Below are 22,790 nucleotides of genomic sequence, written 5' to 3'. Positions count from 1 at the left end.
AGAGATGATCATACTTTCAGGTTCAAAAACATTTCGCAGACACGATTCAATCGGCTGTGGCAAAATCATAGCAGCGATCGATTGAAGAATGTGGAAAAGAGCTGTGTGTTCGATTCCTCGCAGGTTGTTTTCTTCTACACCAGAAGTCTCATCACTCTACTCCTTTCTCCAACCCTCCCTCTTCGCCACAAAGCGAGCACCATTTTCGCCATCTCAAGAATCCACCGACCTCCGTCAGAATCAAACACCTCAAAGTTTGACTACAGACCGTGTCGCCGCCGTAGAAACGACGCTCCACAAGTCCCTTCTCACCAGCGACACTGACGAGGCATGGAAATCCTTCAAACTGCTCACGAAAAGCTCCGTTTTCCCATGTAAGTCTCTCACTAATTCACTTATTGCCCACTTGTCCTCAATCGGGGACGTTCATAATCTGAAAAGAGCCTTTGCATCTGCGGTGTTTGTTATTGAAAAGAAACCCGAATTATTGGATTTTGGATCTGTCAAAACCCTATTAGCTTCTATGAAATGTGCCAACACTGCTGCCCCTGCTCTTTCTTTGATTAAATGCATGTTGAAGAATCGATGTTTTGTGCCTTTTGAGTGCTGGGGCAATGAACTTGTTAGTATTTGCAGGCAGAGTGGTAGTTTGATTCCCTTTTTAAGAGTGTTTGAAGAGATTTGTAGGATTGTTTTAAATGAGAGGTTAGATTCTATGAAACCAGATCTCAATGCGTGTAATGCAGCACTTGAGGGGTGTTGCCATGAGCTTGAATCTGTAACGGATGCCGAGCACGTCGTTGAAACGATGTCGCTTTTGAATCTTCGGCCTGATGAAGTGACTATTGGTGCTCTTGCTTATTTGTATGCACTGAAGGGGCTTGAACAGAAAATAATTGAGTTAAAATGTTTGATGGGAAGTTTTGGTTTTACATCTAAGAGTCTGTTCTTTAATAATTTGGTAAGTGGGTACGTTAATTCAGGCGACTTAGCTGCTGTTTCGAAGACTATGTTGGATGGTTTGAAAGATGAATGTGGAGAACATGTAAGATTTGAGGAAAAAACGTATTTGGAAGTGGTTAAGGCTTTTGTTCAGAGTGGAAATCTGAAGGAATTATCTTCATTGATTGTTGATGCTCAGAATTTAGAGTCTTTAACGGACGTCGATGGATCGATCGGATTCGGTATCATTAATGCTTGTGTTAATATTGGATGGTTAGATAATGTGCATGCCATTCTGAAAGAAATCAATTCCCAGGGAGTTTCTGTAGGCCTTGGAGTCTATATGCCAATCCTGAAGGCGTACCAGAAGGAGCGTCGAACAGCTGAAGCCACCCAATTAATCATGGATGTTAGCAGTTCCGGGATACAGTTGGATGCAGAAAGTTTTGATGCTCTTATAGAAGCATCGATGTCGAATCAAGATTTTCAGTCGGCTTTCGCTTTGTTCAGGAAAATGAGGGAAACGAGAAAATCCGACACGAATGCTAGCTATCTAACTATTATGACTGGCTTAATGGAGAGCCATAGGCCTGAGTTGATGGCTGCCTTCTTAGACGAAGTTGTCGAGGATCCTCTCGTTGAAGTTGGAACTCATGATTGGAACTCTATTATACATGCCTTTTGCAAAGCTGGAAGGCTCGAGGATGCGAGAAGAACGTTTCGAAGAATGAAGTTTCTGCAGTTTGAACCGAACGAACAGACGTTCTTGTCTCTAATTCATGGCTATGTGTCGGGAGAGAGATATTTTTGTGTTCTGATGCTGTGGAACGAACTTAAGTGGAAGATTACTCCAAATGGAGAGAAAGGTTTCAAACTCGATAGCAACTTGGTTGACGCGTTCTTGTATGCTTTGGTCAAGGGAGGTTTCTTCGATGCCGTGATGCAAGTTGTCGAAAAAACTAAGGATACGAAGACCTTCGTCGATAAGTGGAAATATAAGCAAGCATTCATGGAGACTCATAAGAAACTCAAAGTGGCAAAATTGAGGAGGAGGAACCACAGGAAAATGCAATCACTTATTGATTTCAAGAACTGGGTTGGTCTGAATGCTTGAGATTTAAAACTTATCTGATCTGAATGCCTTGCATTTCTAAGTTTCCAGCCACGAGCTTCGGGTTCCACTCGAATTCGGGAAACTAAAGCTGTGATAAACGTTACGAAAGTTCTTGATAGGCTATTTTCCATTGATGCTCTGTCGGGATTTCGATCATCGAGCATTGAAGCTTCTTGTATATCAGAGGAAAACAATATCTGCAGAGTGAATTCCATTGTAAAAGGACAGTTATTCGAGGAACGTCGACACGAAAACCTGCAACTTTCCGAGAGTCGAAAGATACGGGGACATGGTTCAAATTTTTGGTTGATATCAATCCATCTCAACTGAGCCACAACTGGTACTATGCATATGAGAAGGCGATATCATTATGCAGATTGAACGAATAGCTGAAACATGAATGTCTCAGCAGTGATTAGATTTTCTATGTTACTTTCAACTCAGGTAGCTTGTTGAACATAATCTTATTGGTATATTAAGATGGTCGATGTAAGAGATAAATGCTCGAGTTTCAAAAGGGTTATGGATTTGTAGCAGTTCAAGTTACCGCTAGTAGATATTGTTCGCTTTGACCCATTACGTATTGTCAGGCCTTGCCCCGTTGTCGAGTTGTCAAATTGAGACTTGTCTCTTGCTATTATCAAAAAAATACGTAAATCCAAAACAGCTGTTGCAACCAACGCACTCTATCTAGAGAGTCGTCTGTGATTTCCTTCTCGAACAGGCGGCTGAGAGGTCTTGTTCAAGTCTTGAAAGAACGAAGCTCCTGCTCTTTGCAGGGTATATGTTCAGCAAGTCCGGCAACCCGACCCCTTTTTTCTATAGCACTGAGGAGCAGTAAACTACAGAGATAGAAGAACCTCGACTAGAGTTGCAAGTAAAGACCGGTAGGTCCAACTTAAGGAGATTTTTTTTTTTTTCGATTTCCATTTAGGAGTTCCAAATTTCAATGCTCCCCTTCTTCAAGTGAAAGAAAAAGATCCAAAGCCATTTGAATTTCTCTAAGTTTTAAAACACTGTCTTCTTTAGAGAAGTTTTCACACCCTTATAAGAAATGTTTAGTTCTCATCTTCAACTGATGTGAGATCTCACTTGAGTTCACCATGTCAAAATATGGGGATTGGAACCTCTTGATCGGGAATATATTCACATCTATCTCGTAGTTATACTCTTGTACCGATATATTTCATCATTTTAAATTGGAATCACTTGACATCTAAATTCATTTAACATATATTTTAGTAAATCAAATATCATTTGATGTCTAAAATTGGAATAATAATAATCATAAAAAAAAAAAAAAATAGAAAAATCCAAATTTTTAGGAGTAAATTTGCGAAATACAATAAATAATTTTGCTATAAATAATATTATAATTAATCGTAGCTTAACTTATTAAAGCATATATTATACATAAAAATATTAAATGTTTGAATTTTCTTATCTCACGTGTTATTGCATTATAATAAATATAGGAACGAGAGTTTGACCTATATCTTCGATTGACCTATATCTTCGAAAGAATTATGAACTCGATAAAGTATTTGATTGATGGTCCCCACTTACGTGAAAAGAGATTATCCTTTGTTTGCATTAGTCTCAATGTGTCTGCGTTGACCAAAAACGTTTTCTCAAATGATTAGGTTACGTGACCGATCTGTTTGAGTTTTGAACAATGGAAAAATAGAAACAATAAGAGTTGACTTTGACCAATGAAACATAATGACGTGGCATTCCAGCTAGAGTGAACAAGGATCCGTACAACTCATCGTTAGTGGGCCCAGCCGATGGAAGCTGTTAATGTTAGGCGCGAAACACAGCTGTTGTTCGTTGCTAATGCAAACTGAATGCCGCGAGACTATCGCAGCGCCTTCCATCTTTGGCGTTCTTCCCCCTCTCCCAAACCCTAATCTCCGGTTCTTCTTTTTTTTTCCAATATGTTTTTGGTGTTCTTCCTTGTTTCCTTTTCCTTTTCTCCTTCTAATGAAAGACGACAAAAGTTGGAATGCGATTTCTGCATTTTTGTGATCTGATTTTCACGTATTTACGGTACCAATCTTTCGCTGTGTTCTTCTGCTTTTCCCTCGAGCTTTGTTCGACTGGTTATTGAAGTTGATTTTTAATTGAACTCAGGCTTAATATCCATGAACTTCGAGGATTTTTCCCTGCGTTGAGATACTGGAGCCGCATATCGCCAGTGCCGCTTCCGGCGAGATTCAGTGGTAGTGGTTAGGTCTCGGAGATAATCGGAATGCGAGGGTCGTTTCATGCATTTTCCGATCTAAGTGAGTTTCATCATTAACTCTTCAGTGTATATTGCTGAAATTGGCTATATTTCTCCGCCCCTGACGTTTGTGGTAGCTGGTTAATGGATTGATTCAGCGTATATTCTATTGTTTTCTTAAAATTGTAATGAAGAACAGCATATTGAAAGATCAATATTCTCGAACTATATAGTTATTAAATTGTTAAAAGGAGCAAAAGCTGCCTGATTCGTGGAAATAGTTCTTGGAAGCCAAAGAAACTCACAGTTAGAGACTGGTTGAGGTTATATTTGTGGAAGTAGGAGAAGAAGGATTGAAGTAACTAGAAAGTATTGAAGAAGGCCAGAAAAGTAGGCGTTTAAAGAACGTATGGCAGCGACGGGTAGAAGTGAAAGAAGTTCGCGTTCAACAGCAGAACAACAGCGACGGGTAGATTTTAGTGGTAGTGTTCGTCCTGAAGGTACTCCTAGGGAAGGGTTCTCATCGTCTTTAAATTTGTTGGAATTGCCAAGTATCGTTCAAATTGACGCAAATGTTAAACGATCTGAAGCAGGCACGATTTGTTTGGGAAATCCCGATCGTGGTCTCTACCCGGTTGAATTTAAGGATGATGAGAGCGATGTTTCCAGCGTATATTCTTCCAAATCAGAGGAGAGTTGCGGTTCTCAAGGTCCCGCTTCTCCATCTCAAGTTTTTGATATTACCCCTAAGTCCGGTGGATATGTTCTGTCTCCAACTCAATCCCCTCCTCTTCAGACGATGGATCGTGTGGGAGGAAATGAACCATATGATCCATTTAGAATCCCATCTGCAGTTTTCCAACCAAGTAGATCAATCAGCCAATTGGAATGGAGTATTGGTTCAAATGAGTCCTTGTTTAGCATTAATGTCGGAAACAATAGTTTCTCAAGAGATCATATGTTGATGTTGAGTGATTCGCAGAAGTCTAGCGAGTTAACAAAATCAAGCGAGTTGTTTGTGTTTAAACCACCACCTGTAGTTACCACATCGAGAGAAACTGAAGTGACGAGTGTTGAACTTGAAGAGGAGCCTAGAATGGCAGATACCACAGAATATGACATTAAGGACAAAGGGTCTTCGGTTGCCGAAGATCTTAGTGTAAGAAGCGAGCCTACTCCTGCGGTATCATGGAATTCCTCTAGCAAATCTTGCCGCTCCGGTGGAAGTCAAAGCAGCTCAAATTCCTTCGCTTTCCCCATGTAAGTCTTTGCTCTCTCTATTTGCTAAAACATCATTCTTATGGTTTTCGTTGTTATATTTGTTGCTAACATCATGTTAGCTTAATTGATTGAATCATTATACCCTCAACCAAAAGGTTAGAAGTTCAAATCCCTCTCCTCCATGTTATTGATGTAACGGCTTAAGCCTATCACTACAGATATTGTCCTTTTTGGACTTTTCACTTTCGAACTTCCTCTCAAGGTTTTTCCACATCCTTATAAAGGGTGTTTCGTTGTCCTCCCCAATTGGTGTGGGATCTCACTATATTTACAATGTAAAATGCATCCAATAAGTACCTTTTCTTTCACATCCTTAACTTTTTCTTCGTGAATTTCGTATAGAGCATTTTGTTTACCTTTACCAATTCTATGAGGTCGATGTTTCTTTGTCAGATCACAGTTATCTGGCAACTTCGTTACTATGGTCAAACGAAAGTATGTATAAGCATCGAATTAACCATTATCCAATATCTGCAGTTTGGCCGATGAGGAGGTGCAAGGTGGATCTGTGGCTGTGGATGTTAAAAAGAAACATCAAAATACTCAAGGCACTGCTGTCTCTTTAAAATCAACAGCAAAGTCTCGTCTTCCCTGCTGTTCATGTTCTTCTTGTTGCAAATGGAATTGCTGTTCATATTCTTCTATTTGCAAATGGCCGAGTTGCTGTTCATGTTCTTCTATCTGCAAATGGAATGTCTGTTCATGTTCTTGTCGCAAATGGAGTTTCTGTTCATGTTCTTGTCGCAAATGGAGTTTCTGTTCATGTTCTTGTCGCAAATGGAGTTGCTGTTCATCTTCTTGTTGCAAATGTGGTTGCTCTTCATCTTCTTGTTGCAAATGGGGCTGCTCTTCATCTTCTTGTTGCAAATGGGGCTGCTCTTCATCTTCTTGTTGCAAATGGGGCTGCTCTTCATCTTCTTGTTGCAAATGGGGCTGCTTTTCATCTTCTTGTTGCAAATGGGGCTGCTCTTCATCTTCTTGTTGCAAATGGGGCTGCTCTTCATCTTCTTGTTGCAAATGGGGCTGCTCTTCATGCTCTTGTTGCAAATGGGGTTGCTCTTCATGTTCGTGTCGCAAATGGGATTGCTGTTCATGTTCTTCTTGTTGCAAATGGGGTTTTTGGTCACGTTCTTGCAGCGAATGGAACTGTTGTTCATGTTCTAGTTTCTCATGCAGCTGCTTTAGTTGTCGTTTTCGTCATTGTTGTCATTTTTGTCGATGTTGTCATTTTCATCGATGTTGTTGTTTTCATGGTTGCTGTCATTATTATCCTTCTTATCATATTTGTCGTTGTTGTTGAAAAGACACTGTCGTTGAATCTTCCCTTGACATAGGTGTTTAGAAAGAGAGTGAGTCATAAATGTAACATGTTACCCTCCTGCAAACTGAATCCTCATGGGTTCAGACAATATCATACTTTGCAGCTTTAGTTATTTAATCACTATTTGGTAGGCAATAACATCAAGTCGTAGGCTCTTCTACTTCATATGTGTTCTCTTACTAATCAACCATAGTATGTCCATTTGATTCGATTTTGTTACATGTTTGATACAGTACGTTTAATGTATTAGCAGGTTTTATTGCTCAATACAACTATCAGCGCAAAATATTCAATATGGTATTTTGTGCATGGTTTAAGTGAAAATCAATATACGTTCAAAGAGTTGTAAAGTTTATTATACATCAACCAAGGGAGACTCAAAACTCTCTCAACAGTGTTTAGTTTAAGTGAAAATTAATAGACGTTCAAAGAGTTGTACACGAATTTGTTGATTCTACATCATCCTGTCAAGAGACTCAAAACTCTCCCACAATGTATGGTTTAAATGAAAATCATTACACGTTCAAAGAATTGTACACAAGCTTGGTAAAGCATTCACCGGTTGATTCTACATTGACCTATCAACAGACTCAAAACTCTCCCATTTTGAGAAGCTTTTGGACCTAGCAAAAAAGGGGAAGAAAAGAGCAACAACGAGGCAACGAGATTAAGTTACAAAGTGACTCGTCTCCCTGCATGAGCAATGCTCTTATCGACAACCTATAAAAAAATGGACAATTATGTTGACAAGAATTCTATGGTTTGGCGATCATCCGAAAATAAGATCAATAAAATCTCTGTTTTTAAAATCTCTTTCCAGACATAACTCACTCTACAAGGTAAGAAACTTAAAATAATAATAATAATAACAAAGGATATCTCCAAGTTTCCTATTTGATGGGGTTCACAAAGAAGGGCCAGAATTGGGATTGACAACTATGTGTCTTAGCGGATGAGCCACATTCTTCCCACCAGCATGCTTCACAAACTCCGCTGGTGACAGAAACTTCCCATGGCATACACACATTATCCTCACTTCCTCCCCTTTCCCATACTTGTAAAGTATCCCTTCCACCCTTCTCCCACCAGGCCCATCCCCTATTGTGAACACACATGGCATGTCTTCCATCGACGTCGTTCCCGTTTCCCTTCCCCGGTTCTCGCTCGGGTTTCTTGTTTCTGCTTTCGAACTGCCCGATGGGTTCTCACACGCCTTATTCGATCCTATGGAACCTGCAGCCTCTGGATTGCCTCGTTCTTGCGACGAGCTTCTCGCTTCACCGTAATTGCTTGTTCCTGCAAGATGATGAACAAATTATGCAAATAGCACTGTAATGAGACTTCTTATCCCTTCATTTTCATCTCGGTTGCAAACCGACTGTTGAAATGGAGTAGAAGAACGAAACATGAAGCTCTAGCTTAAGGAATCAACGGATGGTTTATGTAAATTACATAACTTATGTGGGGAGATGTGATATCCCACGTTGGTTGGGGAGGTGAATGAAACACCCTTATTAAGGGTGTAGAAAACCTCTCCCTAGTAGACACGTTTTAAAAACTTTGAGGGTGAGCCCGAAAGGGAAAGCCCAAAAAAGACAATATCTGCAACACGAACAGCAAAAACTGAACATTGTTTTCGGATACAAAACAATTTCCAGACAGCTCCAATACGCCATACATGAACTCGGGCGTATAACAAGCATTTCGATTAATCGTAATGCTGATACCAATCGCTGATGCAAGGGATGTTCAGAAATCTAACAGTGTTTCGTTCGACGTTTCCGCTCGGAATCTCATAGACCGTGCGATCCAAGATGAAATAAGAGCTTCAACCAGCCATGATATTTGCCAGTTTATATCACAGAATGTGCTTTGTTTTGTGTATGACTATGATCTAGAAGTACTTTTCAGATTACTAATTGCAAGCTATCATGAACTATGGCTATACGCTCTGATAAGATTGTGTTAATACCAAATGAAACAAACAGTTTTCATGACATAAGAAGGTGAAGAATGAGCTACCTTGGATGTGTTTGCTGTCCAATTCCGACATTCCCGACGAGCTTCCGCCCTGCGATTCTGCGGAACACTGAGATGCTGGCTGTCGGACAACCGGTAAGCCACCGCCACCGCCACCACCACCCTCCAAAGTTCCGCCAACATGACGGGCGGCTGCAGCCCATGTAGGCAACCCAAACGGTGGCACCACCGTCGACACACCGGCACAAGGCCTTTTCTCTCGCAAATTCAATACAGTAAGACCATCAATTCCTCGCCTCTCTTCTTCAATCCCAATACCATCCTTACTCCTCTGTTTCTCAAACCGCCTCCTCTTCGCCTCCATTCGCCTCAATGTCTGCAACGCCTTTCTCTTCCTCCACTCCTCCTCCGTCTCCGGCGGAAGAGACGACGTCCGAATCAGCGCCGGGTAAGACACCGCCGCCGGAATAGAGCCCTCGTCGTCTCTCAAAAGCGGTATCGTCCCGACAACCGACGACGACCGAATAAGCTTGGAATTGTTATCAACCCCAAATCGACCCCCAAGTGAAAGCCCAAGATTGAGCTCAATCTCCCCTGCTTCTTCATCTTCTTCATTAAAAACCCCAAGTTTAGCATCACGTGAATCGCTACACAAAAATCTCTGCAACAGATCTGTTGGGTACTTCTCGATTTGCAGAGGAACCCTCTCCAATCCTCTACTTCCTGCTTCGTTTGCTTCGCCCATTTTTCACTTTAAAACAGAGGAAATCAAAATGTTTATGACCCATCGCGGTCTCCTCCAGCAAAACCCATCAATAACAGAGCAGGATGATGAACAAAAAACAAATGGGTCAACAAAAATACTCAAGAACACATAGAACACATCAAAATATAATCTCAGATCACATTCCCACGTAAAATAAAGATTAAAAACAGGGGAAAGAAGTAAACGCTTTTCAATCTCCAAGAAATTGTTCCTCAAAGAAAAAATTGGGGAAAAATCAAATGAACAGTATTGTAAAAGAACTCCGACAAAGTTGAACAGAGAAAGAAGAAGGAAGAAGGAAAAAACAATTAAGAAAGAGAGCGGAAAAATAAATGTGAAGTACCGAAAATACCCTCCAGGTTAGAAAAATGCCTGCAGGAGACAAGTGGCATCCTAAGTTGTGGTAATTTGACACGTGGCGAGATCTGACACAAAAGAAAATTCCTCTTTTTTTAAAAACCTCCGCTTTTGTGTCTTTTGGCGTGCCTATCAAAATAAATTTCCGTTCGAGACACGTGTCGATGATGTAACGGCTAATCTGAATTTGCCACGTATTGGTCAAATTAAAAAGTCTTGGCTATTCGACACGTGGGCTTATGGATTTGGGAATGGAAACGGTGTTTGGTTTCTCCTCGGCAATCTCTCTGCGTCTCTCCCGTAGACAACGTGGATAACGTTTTTAACTCCGAAACACGGTCAAATGAGATACCCCACAAGTCAACGAGTAATGGAGCGCAGAATCGGCGAGGAGAGCCCGGGAAACGGGGGCCCACGTGAGGCAAGTTGCAGGGGGTGTTTTTTTTTTTTTTTTTTCTTTTTTTGAATTTTTAAATTGGCCAGTTGGAGCGAGTGGGGCCCGCAAATGATGCTGAATGAAAGGACACGTGTCGAGATGGGCAAGGTTTGGAAATGCTTTATGGCGTGTCAATCATCAAGTTGTTGAATGCGACGGCTCGGCTGTTCCTTGCCAATTCGCCGATACTAAAGCACGCCGTTCGGTCGGAAAATAATTATATATCCCAAATATTCTTTTTTATTTTCTTTCTAAAATAATAAATTACTTTTAATTTTCTTTTACTAGAGTTTTATCTACACCATATTTCGATCCTCTTTTTCAAACCCATAATCACGACGACTCAATTGTAAGAGCAAAACTCAATGAACTAAGGTATGTCTCCCGAACCAGGTAGACTCTACTCGAACAAGTTAGAGGTTTCTTCTATTCTCTAAACCAAAGCAAGGTAGAACTTGTTCGAGAAGTTAAAAGTTTCATTTATTCTTTTATTATTTTAGTAGCATAAACTCAATAAATAGCTTTTATGGTTCGATAAAATATTCTCAATACTATTTATGTGAATTTTTAATAAACCATGGAGAATAATTTTAACATTTAAAATAATATAGACTATTTTTTTTTACGAAGACCAAATCTACAATTTAACGTAGTAAATTTAAGTTTTATATTAGCATGAAGTTATAATTTTTACCCTATTTATTGTATTTGAAAAAAAAATATTAAAAATAAATTATTAGCTCGAAGAAAATTTAGTAGGTTTACTTTAATCGTTAGATCTAACACGACAAGTATGTGCTAACTTTCCAAATATGATAACTTTGTTTTTACAAGTTTATAATTTGGTTTTATTAAGATATTTATTTATTTTTGGGTTTAATTATTTTTAATCACGATTAAAATTCAGAAAGTTACAAATTAACTCTCTAACGGACAGAATATGTGTTTAAGACGTCTTTCAAATTTTAAAAGTATGAATTTTAATTTATTTGATAATTATTTAATTTTTTTAAAGTAAGCTTATATAGCTTATAAATATTTATTTTTCTTATTGTAATTAAAATTCAAATAAGATTAAAAAAAATGACATTTTGTTTATTATCCATTGTTTGTAAATATTTTCAAATTTTAATAGGGGAAAAAACGTTAAAGTTGTTTGTTTTTAGAATTTAGTTAAAGAACTCAATATATATATATTTTTAATTTAAGAAATATGGAAATAATTATAAGAAATTATATTAAGATAGATTATTCATATCTTATTATTTTAAATAAAGATTAAATTTTTTATTTTGTTTACAAATTATCGATATATTGTTATTTAATAGAAAATCAATATAAAATGAATGAACCGAAAAGCAAAGAAATCTTTGGAAAAGCAGAAGAAAAAGAACGGATAAAATTAAAAGCTCCCGGCGAGGATCGAACTCGCGACCTTTCGCTTACGAAGCGAACGCACTACCACTATGCTACGGAAGCACTTGTTATTGAGCGAAAAAATGTAAATATATATTAAATAAAATTGAAAGGAAAAAAAATTGAAAATTCATATAACTTTCTTTTTCGCTCATTTATTTGGAACTTACTTATCAAATGTAAATTATAGACCGTGTAACACTTTTTTTTTTTTTTTTTTTTAATATTCTTAAAATTTCATCTTAGTTAATAAATTTTAAAATTTTAAATTATTATAGACGGTGTAACTTTTTTAAAAAATATTCCTATTTTGGTTAAAAATATACGTCAATTTAATAATAGCTCAGTTCACGGGAGATAGGTAGGAAAAATATGCAACCTTTTCATCCCAATCGATACGATGAAACTATAACACATATTATTTCATCACACTCGGTGGCACTTATATCTAACCTGATCCAGAATAAGTTGATAAGTTCAAATCGTAACTGAGTTGGGTTAGAGTTGATCAGATTTTTTTATTTATAAGTTTTTTTTTTATCACTTCAATTGTGTGAACCATCCCGAAAAAGTTTACCCATTATTTTCTTTTCTTCATTTTCCTTATCGGAAATTTTTGTTTTTTATTCATTTTTTTGAAAATTAATTAACTATATATAAAATAATAATTATAATGAATAAGAATAATTAAAAATTTCTCAAGTCATACTAATGTTCAAAGCTTAATAGGAAAAAAAAAATTAAAAGGAGTTTTAAAAAACAATAATTAAAAGGAAAAACCGTATTATTATTAAAAAATAAAAAAATAAAAAAATAAAAAACGTGTTGGATCGGATGTGACAGCCCATTGAAGGTTTGAGACAAAGGCTTTGGGTGGCAGCCCATTTCTTCCAATTTTTTCTTTGCTTGTCGACGATGTGCTCACCAGCTCACGGGCACTGGCGCCTTCGGCTTCGCTCCAAAATTTCTGTAAATCGGTAAACGACGGACCCAGAAGAACCAGCTGCAAGTGTCAGACATTCGGTTGCAGTTATGGCCTTCTAGCTTCCACTCTCTCGATCACTTCCCAATGGATCCCCCACCCTCCTACCGCAGTCACAGAGTCACCAACAAACCTCAGCTATACTCCACAGTTGTCATCCATTCCAATTCTGATTCAGACGCCGACAACAAACCTACCGATCGGATACTTCAGCGCCGACGAAGACCGCCGAGCGAAGGTGAAGACCTATACGCCACAATGGTCTATAAGGACGTTGATCAGGGCCACGAGGACGAGGATGACGATGATTCGTCTCTCCCACCTCTCCTCAAACGTCTTCCAAAGGATTTCGGGGGTGGAGCCCCAATTGACTACAACGACGACAAAGATTTTGGATTTGATCACGATACTGAAGATTTTGGTACGGTGATCGTCAAAACGGGAAGGAGTCGCCCTCTTAATCGTTCTTTGTCTTCATCAGTTTCGGCGAAGCCTCGAAATTCGGCGTTGCCATCCGTGAACTTTCAGACGGGGAGCTCCGGGACGAGATCAGGCGGGAGAGATGGTAGCGAGGAAGGCGATGTGAGCGAGGAAGATGATGGTGATGGGTATTCGACGTTCGTGGTGAAGCCCTCGGCGAGGTCGCGGAACAGAGAATCTGTTAGTGACACCATTCTTCGAAGGAGCGTTGCTAGTCGTAGTGATACCAGAGATGGAGGCGGAGGACTTGAGGGGTCTACGTTGGGCAGAGCGGTGGCGAGCATGCAAGGAATGGGAGAGTTAGGGTTTGGGAAGCAGAGGAAGGGGGCTGGATCGCCGAAGAGTGAGGAAGGCGGTGGTCGGATGCGCAGTAAGGTATCCACGAGTTCGATTCCTGAAAGCATCACCAGGGAAGATCCAAATACCAAGTATGAATTGCTCAACGAACTCGGTAAGCTATTTGCTTATACGTTAAATATGAAATACGTTGTGTCAATGAGATGCAATCTTATAAGATGAATGGAAGTTGTTTCTAATTATCAAGTTTTCTTACATGAAGATTTCTTGTGCTTTCAAATGGCATCAAATGCAAAATCATGTCAGTAGTTATTTCTGGCGGCGCTGGATATCATAAACTCACGTTGATTCTTTTGCAGGAAAGGGGTCCTATGGGGCTGTTTATAAAGCAAGAGATATTAAGACCTCTGAGCTTGTTGCTATCAAGGTCATTTCTTTGTGTGAAGGGGTATGTATGGTTTCCAATTCCACCCTCATTTGTGAATTTTTGTAGAGAGAATTTACTTTGAGTTCTTCTGTAGGAGGAAGGATATGAAGAAATTCGTGGTGAAATAGAGATGTTGCAGCAGTGCAGTCATCCGAACGTTGTCCGCTATCTTGGGAGCTACCAGGGAGAGGAGTATCTATGGGTAGAACAAATTAGCTGATGTTAAAAACTTACGAAACTATTTCCATGAGTTAGATTGAGCGTACATTAGTTTATCACGTGAATATACGTCTCTGTATCATCCTGTTATCTTTTCAGATTTACAAGTCTTTATTTCTTGGCAGATAGTAATGGAGTACTGTGGGGGTGGCAGTGTTGCTGACTTGATGAATGTTACTGAAGAAGCACTAGAGGAATATCAGATAGCATATATCTGTAGGGAGGCATTGAAGGTATAAGATTCTCAACAAGTTGGCTGCTTTCAAGCTTTCTTCATCCCGAAAAATGTGGACTCTTAGTACTATGGATTGGAGTACTAGTATCCTTTTGCTTGTGTTTGTATTAGGAAACAACTTGCTTGGCTTTCTCAAATGAAGGTCTCTTGGAGAAAATCATTCTGATACAATAAAAATGAAATTAAATTTCTCGTCAGTCATACGTTCGTCTTTAAGTTCTTCTCTTGTATTTAGATGGCCTAATTGATTAACTTTATTGTAGGGCCTCACTTATCTTCATTCGATTTTCAAAGTACATAGAGATATCAAGGGCGGCAATATTTTGTTAACCGAACAAGGAGATGTCAAGTTGGGTGAGTACACTACTCTTCTTGTATGTAGAGGAGATAGAATGACATTCCTTTTATCGTATAGGGGATTAAACCGAAGCTCTATTTTTGTAGTTAGGACTTGGTAGACAAACAAATCATTTTCTTTCTTTGCTTGCATCTTTTTTTGTAATAACAAACTGATCAGATGTCCTACAATGATGTTAAAAAAATGCTTGCAGGTGATTTTGGAGTTGCAGCCCAGCTAACTAGGACCATGTCAAAGCGCAATACAGTATGTCAACTGCTATAATGAGTAAAAAATATCATGTTGAGAAAAAATATCATGTTGAGAAAAACATATTGATATTCAAAATTTGCTAATTGATTAATCTTCAAGGCTGTAACTAGATGGCTTTCCTTTCCCTGATGCGTTTCCTATCCACTTGTGTTTCGTCAATGTTTTAAAAAGCACCACCAGTGAGTACCTCACTTGAAGCAAGGAGCCCAAAATGGTTCACCGTGGCACATGCACCTGTCATGGCTTTGATTCTAGTTTTGGAGATTTTAAAAATAGTAAATCTTGATATTTGGTCGTCATTTCTTGTTAACTTCTATACATTTTTCAGTTCATTGGTACTCCCCATTGGATGGCTCCAGAAGTTATTCAGGAAAGTCGATACGATGGGAAGGTAATCAAATGCAGATTAATATTGTTATCTTATTGGTATCTCCCTTCTACAACATTTAAATTATGAATGATTTGGGAAAGAGGTTTTAAACTTGTGAATGCATTTATATTTTGCGATTTAATTTTGGACTCGAAAAAAGAAGAAGAAAAGAAAAAAGAAGCATGCAGCTCAAGTGTGGATTAAGTGTTGGAGAGAAATATTTTATTGGGGATTGGATTTGATTTGATTTGATAATTGTTGAAGTATTGGAAGTTCCAGTTTTCTATTACAAAGTTGCAATATTTATGGATGCATTTTTGTCATTGATTTAGGGCATGCATTTTTTCTGTGCTTTTAGACAAAGTTTTTGATAGGCATAGCATGCATATTAATCAGGATACGGTGTAACAACATGTCTGAATATCTAAATTGGATCTTGCATTTATCTTAGTGAAGCTGAACAAGCTTAAAGAAAGAAAGAATTTAGTGGAGAATTGCCGAAACTTCCGTAGGAAGTCTGATAATGTGAAGTTCGAGTGAACTTATTTAGTCTTGGAATTCCTGATATATGCACAATAAAGCGTCGATAATATTTAATGATATATAATATCTTATTGAATTGACAACCTTTCGTGACTGTATATGTATCTCAGTTTCATATATCAAAAAAAAAAAAAAAAAAAAAAGGAGATATATAATGTTAATTGACCACTGTAATCTTTTGTAGCACAACTTACTTTTGAGATACAGAATGATTGAAAAAAAAAATATGGCACTGAAATATCAGTGGCGTTGTGCAGAACTTTATTGTACCTACTAAAAAGCAGTAGAGATTTCTATTTTCTATAGTTTTTAAAAAGAAGGCATCTGTTAAAAGAGGAGCATCTACAATTGTATCATATTTAGTGATCGAGTGACTAGGCTATGTTCTGTCATTGTATTATATATGGTTCTTTTTTGTGACATTTACAGTTGCAGCCACCTTAATTCTTTTTGCAATAATTGTCTTATTTTCAGGTGGATGTGTGGGCTCTTGGTGTTTCTGCTATCGAAATGGCTGAGGTAAGGATCTCACCTTATGAAATCAGCTCTTAAGTTTTCTTAATCTTTAAAAAAAAAAAAAAAAAAAAAAAAAAGATCTTCTGCTGATGATGTTCCAATTTATTTGGGATTTGAAGTATCCTGGTGATAGTTCTTGACATCCAGCAATAATTTTGTAATTGATTTCAGGGACTTCCTCCAAGATCAGCCGTGCATCCAATGAGGGTTAGTTTGAAATTTTGAAGCATTAGAAACTCCATAAATGAAATTGTTTCTTTCTTTGAGTGAGAATTTCCATCTTCTAAATCTTAGTCATATTGAGTAGTAGTGCTGCTTCATCTTTGGGTAACTGGGTTTTCTGTTTGCAATGAATTGCATATGAAATCGATACTATTTGTAGTTGGATTCTTAGTGCCCATTTGTTAGTTGTTATGATTTTTTAAAATAATTTTGTTAGTGTTTGGGCCCACTTGTGGGCACACCTCGGCGGATCTCACAAAACAACGACTTGACCCTATAACATTTGGTTGTCAAAGAAATATGTAGGATATTAAATCCTAGGTAGGTGACCGCCATGAATGGAACCTATATCTAAAACCTTTATTATGCTAATTGCCCTTATCTACCACTAGGCTAACCCATGAATTTTTATTAACAATTTTTTTAAAACTTAAATCATTTTCAAATTAACCAAAATGTAGAAACTAAAAAGTTATTTTCAAGAGCTTGTTTTTATTTATGAAATTTGGCTAAATATTCAAAATGTTTTTTATAATAGTGAAAAATGGATAAAAGAGACTATGAGGAAACAATAACAATTGTTAAACTTAGAAGACTAGAAATGAAATATTTATCAAGGGGGCCTTAAATTTTGGATTTGATTCTGTTCCTTTCACCATATTTAATGCTATTCCCGATTGATTTTTTATGCGGAATTTTCTCATGCGTAACAGGTTTTATTCATGATATCCATTGAGCCAGCTCCAATGCTTGAAGACAAAGAAAAATGGTTTGCTTAATTTTTCTTCCACCATTTGTTCTTCAGTTAAAATTCTTTTGAACTGAAACTTGATTGTTATTATCTACTAGAATCATTTACTTTTATTTTTTATTTTGATTGTAAGGTCCATTAAAGTTTTATTTCTCATAAAAACAATTACTTGCCTAATTTCAATCATTGGAAGCGTTTTTTTTTTTTTTTTTTTTTGTAATCCAACTGGATAGGATCTCTCCTTTTGTTATTGCATCTCATCAATGAAATGTTACAACGTTTCCTGTAAAAAAAAAAAAAAAAAAACAATTACTTGCCTAAATTTTTTATCCAAATGCGTTCACAGCTTGATGTACATCACTTATTTGTTACGGCGTTTAAGTTGGTATGGATGGCATTCTATTTTGTTCATTATTTAACTTGGACCATGTTCACTGTTCACTGATATGAGCAAAATTGTTCAAAATTTAAAAGTGCTGTAAATTATTGTTTCTGAATTGATCTCTAGTATTATAAGCAAAGTTCGTTGGCTTTTTTATACCATGTGGTGTATCCTTCTTCAGGTCCTTGTTGTTCCACGATTTTGTTGCAAAGTGTCTGACAAAAGATCCCCGTTCACGTCCTGCTGCTTCTGAGATGTTGAAGGTAATGCATGTCAATTTTGTGTCCCAAATAAATTAGGATATGTTCCACGAGCTAATTTCATTCACAATTCACATGCATTTCTATTATGTTTTTTTTGGGATAAAAAACTAATATGTTAATGAACAAATGTCACAAAAAGAAGATGAATTGCCCATCCGACCATGTGGAACTTCTGCTATTTAAACAGCTAAGATGATTATTATAATTCTCAAATAAGAACTGTGGCGATTTTTTTAATGTTTTGTTATGCGGTTTTTTTCAATAAGAAACAAGTTTTTGGCATTGCGGTTTTTTTAAATAAAAATAACCCATGCAATGTAGACAATATCATGGGTTATTTTTATTATCTCCAATGGGTTTTGTGTATTTAGTTGAAATATCTAGGTAATCTTTCTCGTATTCTATTTCACTTTGAAAACTGGTTTTTATTTTGCATGCACAGCACAAATTCATTGAGAAATGCAGATGTGGCGCATCAGCAATGTTGCCAAAGATTGAAAAGGCAAGGAAAATCAGGACTTTGTTGATGGCTCAGCAAGCTCGTAGTGTTCCTCCAGATGCATCAGGAGATGGTGTAAGGGCTCAAATTTCACTGTATCTAACCTCTCTCCACTCTCCTTTCACCTCTTGCTTGCTAAATGTGCATGCATAAGAGGTGGTCTAGAATTTCATCTTTCTATAATAATTTTATTTGAAACAGACTATAGTAGCTGCAAAGTTGAATCAAAACTATGGAGATACTGTTCCTTCAAAACCTCAGAATGTTGGACTTCAGGTAGCAAATGAAATGTCATGGAGGAAGCAAGAGCAATCGGGTGTAGAAGCCGAAGGTATGCAAATTATGGCATGTGCTTCAATAAAGTCAATGAGACTGCTATTATTTTTTTTCCATGGTTGAAGTTTTGATTGGTGTGTCACTTCGATATTATAACTTTATGAGTTCAAAAGCTCAATGAAACTTATAAGCTGACCATTTATTGTTTCTTGTAACATCCTTATCCCCGGTCTGGGGCTTTTCTCTCCTCTCTTCTGCATTTTCTTACTTCAGTGAAATAGCTTCTAATTAAAAAAAGTGTTTTTTTTTCATTAATGCAGTGCTGACGGAACTTTATGAAAATGGTTTTTTTTTTTTTTTTTTCACGAGTTAATAATTTCTGTAAACTTGCATTGATAAATTAGTGCGTCTGAAATTTGCAATTTAAGTTCATTAATTGCGCCTGAAGCTTCTTTAGCTGGTGTTTTCGGATATTAGGTAATGTGGATGTCATTCCAACTGCACCAACACTAACAATAGGTGGGGTCTTTTAATTATTATTATTATTTTTAAAAATATTAAAATTTAATAATAATAATAATTATTATTTTAATTCTCTCACGAGATGGCAATGTGATTTACAGAACTGTTGGTATTTTCTTAATGTTTTACTGCTCTTTTGATAAAATAGTTTTGCTTGTGAATAATTGTTTCATGTTGTTTCCTTCCTTTTCATTCAATGTTTATTCCTTGTTGGTCCACTCAAATTTCAATCTGATTGAGATTTAGTAAGAAACATTTTAAGACATTAAACTTCTTGTAACTTCCATATTTTTCTTTTCAAAGATGATTAAAAAAAAAAAAAAAAAAAAAAGAAGAAAGGATGAGATTCTGAAAATTAATCTTTACTTTGTTGTTATTCATTACTTAATTTCAAGATAATTAGTGGATCAATCTGACCAAGTTAGGTCTATGAACACTTGTGAAAAAAGTTCTCAAATATTGCTTTAAATCATTGAATTTGTCCCAACAACATAGACATTTGATTTTATCAGCAACATCTAATATATGCATGTATATTATACAGGTACTTTTGGCACTATGATAGTCCATGATGGAGATGAAAATGATAAGGTGGCCTCTCGACTGGATACTGGCAATGCTGTAGCACCAACTGGTCCTTCAAGCAATGAGAGCCAATCCGTTGGTGTAACTGGAGTCAAAATTGTGGACTCTAGGTAAGTTCTCCTGGTCTTGCTGATGTGTTGTATTTTCTTTCAACTGGTCCATCATTTCTCGTTGGTGTAACTGGAGTCAAAATTGTTGCATTATCATTTTTATCTCATAATTACATATCAAAATCACACTACCTCCGTATCATTTGAAATCTAATTTCTGTAAGTCTTCTATAGTGTGGTGGATTGTACGGGAGGTATTGCTAGTAATAATCTTGATGGAAAATTAGATCCTGCCATTCCTGCATCTTCCCCCTCATTTTTGGGTATTCATGAGATTAGCACGTTGGAAAATGAAACTGTCAGCCGGAAATCTTTTGCTCTGCAGGATAAGGTAACTTTAAGTTTCAAGTGCGGTTTTTTAACATGATCGTGGCAATAAATGTATATTGAATAGGGCTTAAAGGGAAACTTCAGAATGTAAAACCCTGTTCAAATAAACTTGTAAAACCCTGTTTAATTGATATCATCAACAAATGCGTTCCAAATTATTATATGTTGATGATATTATTCTTACTGATAATGATGAGGTTGGACCGCATAGTTTCAAGAAAAAACTAGCAAATGAATTCCAAATCATAGACAAATTTGTCTATTTGAAGTATTTCTTAGGTATGAAAATTTTCAGGTTAAAAAGGGTAGGGTCCTTGTCAATCAAAGGAAATATACTATTGATTTGCTTGAAGAAACAAATTTGGTTGTAGGATAACAAAAACTCCAATTGAACCATATTCATTCTATGTTGTAGTTTTTGTGTTATTTTTTCCTTTTATGGATTAGGTCTTTTCTTCTACTTGAAAGGTTTCTTGTACCTATTATAAGTGAGAATAGACCATTATTCTGTTTAATAGAAATTGATTTAGAAGTATTGTACCACTACCACCCATGGTACTTTTTGAATAACACTTCTTGGGAAACATATTATGAGCCTTGATTTATCACCTGAACATATCACCTGAACGTATTTTGGTTGTTTAATCTTTTCCTCATTCATTTCTTAGGATTCTTCTTTCTGAAGATTGATTAGATAGGCCTTTTTCCTTTGCAGCTTTGGTCCATTTATGCAGCGGGTAACACTGTACCCATTCCATTCTTGAGAGCTACTGATATATCCCCCATTGCTTTGTTATCTGACAATGTCCTCGGAGGCATGCAACAAGATAACAGGGGTACTGTAGCAGTGGAAACGCTTCAGGAACTCTTCACCGGTGATGGACAATCAAAAAAGGGTCGCAGGGGACAAAATGAGGTTTCTCTCTTCTTGCATCTCTCCTATGACTTCTCTGATTCCTTATATTCGTCTCCTCTGAACTGCTAGAACATTTGTTCTGTTAATTTTTTGCACTGCAGATGCCGCTTCCATCCAGTGTTTATCAAAGACTTACTTCAAGTCCGACCCTATTGAACCTTGCCCAGGCTTTAGCTTACCACAGAATGTATGTCATCTTATCTTATTTTTCTACTTTACAAGCATAAACTTGAAGCATAACCTATATAAGTTGGTGTGGTCTCCTAATAAATGGCGCACTCAGAAATACCTTGCATGAACATTTGCTGAGATCTCACATCGGTCGGAGAGGAAAACGAAACATTCTTTATAAGGGTGTGAAAACCTCTCCCTAGCAGACACGTTTTAAAAACCTTGATGGGAAGCTCGAAAAGGAAAGTCCAAAGAGGACAATATCTGTTAGCGGTGGGCTTGGGCTGTTATACTCTCCCTCGCCATTTCTGTTCCCTTCAGTTCTTGTGCATGGATTTACATTTGATACTCTTGGGTGTCAACATTTCTCCTCCTACAACGAATGGTTGAAGTAAAAGACATCGTTTTCATTTCTTATACTGGTTGTCTACTACGGTTGCCATATATGTGACCTTATCTTAAATGCCTTACTCTTAAGGTTTCAAGTCACTGGTCAGCTTAGAAATAAAACAATCCTCATCTGGCAACTCCACATTTCTACTTCCCTGTTCATAACTTTAGAGGGGAATTGAATTCGTTGCAGGTGTTATGAAGATATGCCGCTTCAGGAGTTGCAGGCGACTCAAGAACAACAAACCATCCAAAATCTTTGTGATACACTTAGAACTATCCTTCGATTGTAGGTAGTCATAAAAGAGTGAATATGGCAACCTTGTTCACCTGCTCTCTTGTTAAGTTCTATCTTTCGCTTCCTTCAAAATGTATTAAAACTTTACTCTTTTTACCATGCATTTGCTTAATTTAATCCTGTCCTGTGTTATCATATTGTTTTTATGCTTGTAGCTTTCTTGAAATTTATGGATATATATTTGTTTATGCTTTTTAAAGTTTAAGATTCAGTGGGTATAATTTTTTAAAAAATTTAAGGATTAAAGTTATAATTTATTATTCTTCATTTACGAGCAATATTGGGGAGAGACTCACCTTATTGCAATTTTTAGGTTATTAAAATTATTTAATAATTTAGTTTTTAAATTTAAGGATTAAACTTGTTTCTAAATTTTATCACATTGTAATTTTTAATCTATTTAATAGTAAATGAATTTTAAAAATTACTTTTGAATTGTGTCAAATAGTTCTAAATTGTTTGACATTTTTTTTAGTTCAAAACCGTAGGCCTATTACAAAATTAATATTGTGTATAGTAATTTATTAGGTATTTTAAAAATATAAATTTATTGTCCAAA

General features: G+C 36.9%; 3 protein-coding genes and 1 non-coding gene across 4 annotated transcripts; 2 read left to right on the top strand and 2 right to left on the bottom strand.

Annotated features, from left to right (window-relative positions):
• Positions 1–30: 30 nt before the first annotated feature.
• Positions 31–2,632, top strand: LOC111467731 (pentatricopeptide repeat-containing protein At1g69290). The gene has a single exon (XM_023112757.1). The coding sequence runs from the start codon at positions 89–91 to the stop codon at positions 2,054–2,056; it is 1,968 nt and encodes a 655-aa protein (XP_022968525.1). The 5' UTR covers positions 31–88; the 3' UTR covers positions 2,057–2,632.
• A 5,025-nt stretch (positions 2,633–7,657) lies between these two features.
• Positions 7,658–9,910, bottom strand: LOC111467740 (ninja-family protein AFP1). Its single transcript, XM_023112768.1, has 2 exons — positions 8,905–9,910; positions 7,658–8,178 (listed from the first exon to the last, which is right to left on the bottom strand). Exons 1-2 carry the CDS (start codon positions 9,605–9,607, stop codon positions 7,787–7,789), a joined length of 1,095 nt encoding a protein of 364 aa, XP_022968536.1. The 5' UTR covers positions 9,608–9,910; the 3' UTR covers positions 7,658–7,786.
• A 1,918-nt stretch (positions 9,911–11,828) lies between these two features.
• On the bottom strand, positions 11,829–11,900 carry TRNAT-CGU. Its single transcript has one exon. It is a non-coding gene; the product is annotated as a tRNA-Thr (tRNA).
• An 851-nt stretch (positions 11,901–12,751) lies between these two features.
• Positions 12,752–22,366, top strand: LOC111467331 (tyrosine-protein kinase Abl). Its single transcript, XM_023112175.1, has 18 exons — positions 12,752–13,750; positions 13,956–14,044; positions 14,118–14,225; positions 14,368–14,475; positions 14,741–14,831; positions 15,029–15,081; positions 15,416–15,478; positions 16,475–16,519; positions 16,688–16,723; positions 17,452–17,507; positions 18,053–18,134; positions 18,577–18,708; positions 18,835–18,964; positions 19,976–20,126; positions 20,301–20,457; positions 21,172–21,372; positions 21,474–21,559; positions 22,127–22,366. The coding sequence occupies exons 1-18, from the start codon at positions 12,907–12,909 to the stop codon at positions 22,224–22,226; spliced, it is 2,532 nt and encodes an 843-aa protein (XP_022967943.1). The 5' UTR covers positions 12,752–12,906; the 3' UTR covers positions 22,227–22,366.
• Positions 22,367–22,790: the final 424 nt, after the last annotated feature.

The sequence above is a fragment of the Cucurbita maxima genome, unplaced genomic scaffold, assembly GCF_002738345.1.
Source record: "Cucurbita maxima cultivar Rimu unplaced genomic scaffold, Cmax_1.0 Cma_Scf00034, whole genome shotgun sequence".
Classification (NCBI taxonomy): Eukaryota; Viridiplantae; Streptophyta; class Magnoliopsida; order Cucurbitales; family Cucurbitaceae; genus Cucurbita; species Cucurbita maxima.
This window is presented reverse-complemented; position numbering and strand designations above follow the sequence as displayed.